This window comes from Dipodomys spectabilis, unplaced genomic scaffold (genome assembly GCF_019054845.1).
Source record: "Dipodomys spectabilis isolate Male_0828 unplaced genomic scaffold, ASM1905484v1 ptg000092l, whole genome shotgun sequence".
Taxonomy (NCBI): Eukaryota; Metazoa; Chordata; class Mammalia; order Rodentia; family Heteromyidae; genus Dipodomys; species Dipodomys spectabilis.
In genome coordinates this window covers 3,468,554-3,476,358 of record NW_024870769.1, presented here as the reverse complement: position 1 = coordinate 3,476,358, position 7,805 = coordinate 3,468,554, and the positions used below count along the sequence as shown (strand labels likewise).

General features: G+C 37.5%; 1 protein-coding gene across 1 annotated transcript; it reads left to right on the top strand.

Annotated features, from left to right (window-relative positions):
* The first annotated feature begins 1,662 nt into the window (after positions 1–1,662).
* Npvf (neuropeptide VF precursor) lies at positions 1,663–4,935 on the top strand. The gene is made up of 3 exons (XM_042684958.1): positions 1,663–1,800; positions 3,018–3,424; positions 4,884–4,935. The coding sequence occupies exons 1-3, from the start codon at positions 1,663–1,665 to the stop codon at positions 4,933–4,935; spliced, it is 597 nt and encodes a 198-aa protein (XP_042540892.1).
* Positions 4,936–7,805: the final 2,870 nt, after the last annotated feature.

The following is a 7,805-nucleotide window of genomic DNA, read 5'->3' as shown; positions in this document are numbered from 1 at the left end:
CCTAAGTCCCATGTTACTTGAAAAAGAAAACTAGATCAAAACAAAGCTTGAATGAGATCAAGGCTGGTGCTTTTAGCTTTTTCCAGAGTATAAATTTGGTCAACAAAACTTGCCCCTCACTTCACCCATTTCTCAAAAGTTTGGATCTACTGACCACAAAACAAAAGGAACTTCCATCAGCAGTTTGCAAAAGAACAATTTGGAAGAGAAGTATATTAAATCCTCAGGGAAATTAAACCCAAATAATCCAATAACAGCATGACAAAATTAACACTAAACTATGAATTGAATTAATTGCCTCCTACTGTGAGGATCCTTGGCTACCCTAGAATAAAACAAATGGAGCCAATGAAGCCAATTGCCTTAAGAGAAATCATAGGCCAGTGTGATGTGAAGGCATTGTGAGAGGGTTGCTTTTCAACACTCTGGCTTATTCTAGAGATCTTCAAAACAGATAAAGGTCCTCATTTTTACCATCCCATAATTCAAAGTCTACACAGAAAGTTAGTGAAAGCTTAGTGTTGGCCACATTCTTGATGACACAAAAGCCATTCTATGTTTAGGAGTTGCTGTGGTGTTAGAAATCCACATCAGTTCTTTTCCTCCAGGGCTAAGGGACCATTGAGACTAAAAGATAATGGCTTCTCTGGATCCCAGTCTGGGGACAGATAAGGCAGGTCTTTAAGAATACCAGTCCGCTGCTCCGAAAGAGATTCAGTGTGGCATTTTAGTACGTGTATGTACGCATTTATTTCCGTAAATTCTCTTTTAATGCTATGATGTCAGGATGCCTGCGGCCAAGTGAGATTACCTAAATAATATGGGTCCTGGGACCAACAAAATTAGCATATGTGTGATTTACCTAGGCTTTGCTAGCGTGCTTAACTTAAGAACTTTAGAGAAGGAGGTAGGATGTAACATCTTAATAAAAATAAAATCTGGTGATTTCTACAAATTTTCCAAATAAGACCCATAAGGCAAAAAACAAAAGGCCAGGACAGCCTCCAACTTCTGAGATAGCAGGTTTGTCAAAATGCCTACTGAATATTTGCTCTTCTGCTGATCATTCTTGTTGCAGCTGACATTTACTCTTGAAGCTTTTTAATAACCAAACAACATTTTACAAAAAAATTAATTCATGCCATTTATTGAGGTATTGCATGACTTAAAATTCTTTTATGTTCTTAATTTTGTGTGACATTTTGAAAATACTATGCCTAACTCTTACGTTTGAATTTTAAAAATAATACAGCTAGCATGTATTGAATCCTTTTTTTTTCTGCCCTCAAACAACTGACGCAAACACTGCAAACAAAATACTTCTTATTTGAACTCAAAGAAAGCATCCTGTTTGTTTGGAATCTTAATTGACTGTTGCTTCAATCCTACCTAATTAAAGGAGCTTTCATAATGAGGAAATTACTTTCAAAGTTAATGAATCTGCAAGCACAAACATTGCTGCCCCCCCCCAATGAATTACACACGTTCTTTCAATGCATACTTTAGTTACAACTCTAATTAATATTAGTATTTAAAACGTGTGGAAATTATTTCATTATTACAGAAAATTTGCTTTTGTTTTTGTAGACTATAAAAGCACCACGATTTCCCATCTGTAGACACTGGGCTGCACATATTAACTTAATATTGGATTTGGACAAAATGGAAATTATTTCATCAAAACGATTCATTTTACTGATTTTAGCCACTTCAAGCTTGTTAACATCCAACATCTTTTGTGCAAACGAATTAAGGATTTCCCATCATTACAGCAAAGAAAATTATGACAAATATTCGGAGGTATGTTTTTAAATCTATCTAATATGCCACATATATGATATGAAATGTTTACCTTATATCTAATGCTTTTGTAGAGAACAAGGAATAAGTGTGCTTATTTGGTAAAACTTCAGAATGCTGTAACAGTATATTGATACAACTGTTTTATTTAGAACCAGAAAACAGCCTGCCTCTCTAATGCCAAGTTCAATGCGATATTTACCAAGCACATGGTACAATTATATATTTTCAGTTGACTCAAAAGTATTTCTAATAAGTAGTGGTGCTAATAATAAGATCTGGGCATATTTTCAGTAATCCATTTGAATAGTATTAAGCTACAAATTTAAAAATGCTTTTATATTTTCTATTTAGCCATTACAAGCTGTTAAACAGGTTACTTAAGATTTATCACAAACTTATTTCTAGATGTTGGACTTGCAATTTATCGTTTGTTTTTCTTTCTTTGGGTTTTTATATTTTTTTCAACTGCTGAAGTTAATACGTATTTCACTCAGGCTACAATTAGAAAACACTCAAAAAACTTTTCTTTGGATAAACTCAAATGGTTAAAACTAAATCTAAGCAGCCACTGTATTTTAAATGGATCCACACAATTTGTGTGTTTGCAGTACAGTAACCCATAAAGCTATTGCTTTACTAAAAAGTATAGTTTATATTCTAATTAAAATAATTGGTCTTTTGATACTTGTTTTTAAGATGCAATTCTGAGTATGAAAGTGTAAAGAAATTCAGTGAGACATCTTACAATCACACTCTAAAATCTGGCTAGCATATGTTTCCATCTACCACTTGTCCCTTCTCTAAGGTTTTGCTAAAGTCAAAATAAAAATATACTTTTATAGTTTCTACAAAAATGTAGAAGTTATTTCATAAAAAATACGCATCAAAAAACTGAGAGTAACAAGTGAAATAAACTTTTGCCTCATTTCAATACTTCATTATGTTCCTGCTGCTTGAACATATTGCTGTATTCACTATATGTATTTTATTAATATTTTATAGCTGTCTTACAATAGCCAAGGGACAAGGAAACTAGATTGCTTTAAGAAGCTTAATACAAATTATTTATTTAAAAATTCTGCACATAAGGACACAAACTTTGTTTATAGCTTTAACAATCCTGTAGATTAAAGTCTAGATTTAAGTTAATTTGGTGCTTAAATCTATGGCTTATAACAATAATAAACTACTTTAATTGTCATTTCTAACTATAGCCTAGTGGAACCCCAAATGGGAGAAAGGAAAGGAGTATCAATTTTCAAGAACTGAAAGATTGGGGACCAAAAAATGTAATTAAGATGAATACACCCGCTGCCAATAAAATGCCACACTCAGCAGCCAACTTGCCATTGAGATTTGGGAGGACCATGAAAGAAACAAGGAGCCCTGGGGAGACTGCCAACCTGCCTCTGAGATTTGGAAGAAATATGGAGGCAAGCATCTTGAGATGTGTTCCTAACCTTCCTCAAAGGTTCGGGAGAATGACAACACCCAAAAGTGTCACCAAGACACTGAGTGATTTGCTTCCAAGGTCCATGCATTCACTGCCTGCCAGTGAGTTATTTTACTCTATGACCTGCCAGCACCAAAAACTTCAGAATCCTGGCCAAAAGCTACCAAGGTAAATACCTGAAAACCAGTCAAAGTGCTCAGGTAATTGCATAGAGCTGGTCCAGAAACTTATAAGAGGATGACTTCTTTTCAAAATGAGTATCTAACAAAGTTTCTTAGAGAAAGGCAATGACACAAACAAGTTAATGCCCATAAAGTAAGAAGTATACAAGGCCAGGTATAATAAACGTAACTATAGAAACATAAGGCTAACATGGTTCCCCTAAGACACAGATGGTATAAATCCCACTACTCTAGAAGCCACACACTGAGTCCATGCAATGACAAGATTAGAAAATTAAACCTAGGACATATTATCTGACCACTTAACTCACTAACATAAAGTTCCACATGAGCGTTATCCTCAAGTCCAAAGAATAGCATTTCAACAACCCAGAGCCCATAGTCAAAATATTTTTCTTCCCCAACTGTCAATCAAATTGTCTTTTTTCTTTTTTCTGGATATCATTTAATGAATAACTCCTGATGTAATCATTCTTTAACAGGTAAGTATTTATTATCTACTACATATAAATTGGGGTATAAGTTACTACACAAGATTAAAGTTTTACTATCATTTTCTAGTAGAGAATATATGTTAAGAAAAACATTTTTTATATAAAGCAGAATGTAACACTTTAGTTAAAGCCTGAAGATAATAAGGTACAAGCCTGCATCACTTTATCAGAGAGAACTCAGAATACTCGTGTTTTTTCCCTCATGATTCTTATCCCCATATGACTTATTATATGTTCCAGTCTATATAATTTCCTTTCTATAAACCCCATAATTTTTGTGCACTGCCATTTTCCTGTACTGCCATTTTCCTGGTGCCTACATCCATGTCTGCCATATAGCAAGCCCACAGTCGTTAATAGAATGAATGATAAAAGAGTGTCACCAAGAAGGGCCTGCAGTGGGCTTTGGGGAGCATGGGGGGATGCCGCGGGAAGAAAAGGTCCAGAGCATTTGAAGAGCTGGAAAATCAGCTCTACTTTGAATATTCAGAGACTGGCAGAAGAGGATGATTTCCAAGCAAAAAGGAAAAGAGTGGCAAAGATACTACAGCCAACTGAGCCATGAAGAGCTGAGGTTTCTATTCCACAAGGCTCTATTCCACAAGGAAGGGACAGAACATGAGGTAGAGAAAGAGCAGATTGCAGACATGCAGGAGCCAGACAAGGACTTGAGGCCATGAGGACAGCAATGATTGCCATTTTTGTTGAGGACCTAGGAGTAGAACTAGGCAACTAATCAAGTGTTGAGAGTGGGGTGGTAGTGTGGGAGAAAGATGAGCTGACACTAAGTTTTGAGCCTGTTTGCTTATCAAAAATTTAACTTCCGTGAATCGTAGCACTTATTTCAGGAGAAGAAGTATCAGGCAATTAGGACTGTAGAACTTCCTTTTAGATGCTTTTGAATCCTTGTCGCTTCTATGGTCAGAACACTCTGAACTGCTTACATTTCAGGAGACTGATATTCAAGGAAATAGAGGATGCAAAAGGGAAAGAAGAGAACTAAGAAGTGTGGATCCATTCCTAAAGATGCTATGAAGCTGTGAACTGTAAGCTACAAATGGTTTTATGGTGAAGACAGCAGGAAGAGGGGCCACACTTTTTGGATGGGTTATGTCACTGAGGGCAATTAATCCTGATCAGTGTAGCTTATCTTAAAAGTTCTTAAATAATTTACAGAATATTTATAATGTAAAGTTGAAATCATTGTCTAAATAAAAAGTATTGTAAGGTAGACGAATGGAGGGGTAAGGGGAGACATTGCACTCAAGAATTCATTGTATATATCACAAAATTAACAAAGATAAGGGAAGTGGTAAGTCGAAGGGGGATGAAAATGTTGAAGAGATGACACAGATCAAGATGCATTATATACATAAACTGCTTTGTTAAATGGCAAAAAAAATCCAATACATACACTAAAAAAATTAATGAAAGTGAGAGAAGGGGTGAGCTGGGAAGAGTGGGTAAGAAGGTTGAAAGGGGTGACACCAATCAAGACCCACTATATTTATAAACTGTTTGTTGAATGGCAACTCCTTTGTACAACTACTTAAAGATAATAAAAATATTCAAAAAAGAAGATTGTAAGTAACTAAGAAACATCTGAGAGAAACGGGGCTACATTTGATTTTTTTTTAATTAAATAGAAGAGTAATCTCACAAATATTACAATGAAAATTAACAGGATAAACCTGATTGACAAGTTGAATAACAAATTGAATAACAAATCGCTCGTGAACATCTGCTGTTTTCTATTTCACTGTTATTTGAAATGTAAAACTTATCATTTCTCCATATACTTTATAAAACAAAGGAAACTTAGAGTTCAGTGATATAGAGGGCAAAATGCAACTACTAGTTAATTCTTTTAGTATCCCTTGCATCTAAATCCAGAAATTCACCTGTGTTGATCTTTGTTCCTCATTTAACATGGCAATTTTTTGACTAACAGCGAGAAAAAAAAAAATCTGTCCATTTTTCTACTAACAATTTATAAATTCAATAAACCACAACACAAATGCATAATGACTCAACTTGAGTCCTAAGAATATGAAGTCTTTAATCAGATGTAACTAGGTTATTGAACAGCCTCAATTCCATAGGGGACACACAGGAAATAGTTTTCTTTTCTCCCATGGTACCCCTGCTGGGTTGTGCAAATCTCCCACTCCAGCTGGGTAGAGATCCCTTAATGATACCCTGGACAGCTTCTGTAACTTCCTTGGTCACCTCTTGATATTAAAAAACTTTGTCAAGTGAAGTTGAAGACACCAACCCATAAGCAAGACCAATTGTCTTCTCCTCCATCACTAGCTGAGCCAGGGGGGCAGAAGAGGAGCACCTTCTGCTCTCTCTGACTCTCCTTCCTCCCCTCTTCAGAGAGATGAGAAATGGTAGGCCTGTGGAAAACAGTCTCCCCTCCTATCTTCTTCCAAGTGTTGATGTAGGCAAAGCAGGAAAGGAGATATAAAGCCAAAGAGAAGCTGTTACTTTCTTTTGATATAAAGATGGTACAAGACTGACAGGGGCCTTTGCATTGCCCGGGTCATTGGCCTGAGGGACCTAGATTTTAGTTAGTTGATCTCTTTTTATTCATCTTATCTGTTCTTTCCTTATCCCCTTCTACCCCCTCTTCCCCCACTCCACCATGGGTCCTGGGGCTTGAACTCAGAACCTCTCCTTCTTGCTTGTTTTTTTTTCACTCAAAGCTGGTGCTCTACACCTCGACCCACAGCTCAAGTAAAAAGTCTCATGGACTTTTCTGCCCTGGCTGGCTTTGAACTGCAATCCTCAGATCTCATCCCCCTAGGATTACAGGCATCAGCTACTGGTGTCCAGCCCCCAATATCCTCTTATTTCCAGAAAGAAAGGCTCAAGGTAGCCACCTTCCCAGTAGCCACTTGGTGCATAGAAAATGCAGACAACCTGGCCCTGACAAGGGCACAAGAGAAGGCTCCCCTCCAGCTGCCATCCCCTCTTTCTCCCAGTCTCTTGTTTAGGAGGGGTGGGTGAATCAGTAAATCCACTGCCTAAGCAAACAGCCCGTCAGAAATACCCTCATGGCCCTACTCTGTATAAAAGAGTATCTTCAGTCAATTTTCTGTTGCTATAAAAATATCTGAGCCAGGCACCAGTGGCTCATGCCTGTAATCCTAGTTACTCAGATCTCTCATGCCTATAATCCTAGTTACTCAGATCTAAGGATTGTGATTCAAAGCCACACCAGGCAAGAAAGTCCATGAGACTCTTATCTCCAATTAATCACAGAAAAAGCCAAAAGTGGCATTGTGGCCCAAGTGGTAGTGTGCTAGCCTTGAGCAAAAAGAGCTCAGGGACAGTGCCCAGGCCCAGAACTCAAACCCCAGGACCAACACTAAAAACAAAGAACAGCCACCAGACACTGGTGGCTCATACCTGTAATCCTAGCTACTGGGGAGGCTGAGATCTAAGGATCATAGTTCAAAGCCAGCCCAGGCAGGAAAGACCTTGCGACTCTTATCTCCAATTAACCACCAGAAAACCAGAAGTAGAACTATGGCTCAAAAAGTGGTAGAGTACTAGCCTTGAGCAAAAAGCTCAAGGACAGCACCCAGGCCCTGAGTTCAAGACCCTTGACCAACAACAACAACAACAACAACAAAAAAAAAAAAACCTGAGACTGGATATTTTGAAAAGAAGTTCATTCAGCTAACCATTTTGAGATTCAAAAGCTCAGCTTTAGTAAAGGCCTCATGGCAGAAGGCATCATCGTGGTGTGAGCAATATGAGAATGGAAAGCATTCAGGAGAGCTACCAGGCTCGTTTTTGACAACTCATTCTGACCAGAATGCATCTAGACCTATGATACCTGCATGCTTTCCAAAGGCCATGACC

Bases quoted from the DNA above. Each gene is read 5' to 3' on its own strand.
- Npvf (XM_042684958.1), top strand. From the start codon at position 1,663: ATGGAAATTATTTCATCAAAACGATTCATTTTACTGATTTTAGCCACT. The intron at 1,801-3,017 runs GTATGTTTTTAA...TTCTAACTATAG, and splicing joins ATTATGACAAATATTCGGAG to CCTAGTGGAACCCCAAATGG. The intron at 3,425-4,883 runs GTAAATACCTGA...CTTACATTTCAG, and splicing joins CCTGGCCAAAAGCTACCAAG to GAGACTGATATTCAAGGAAA.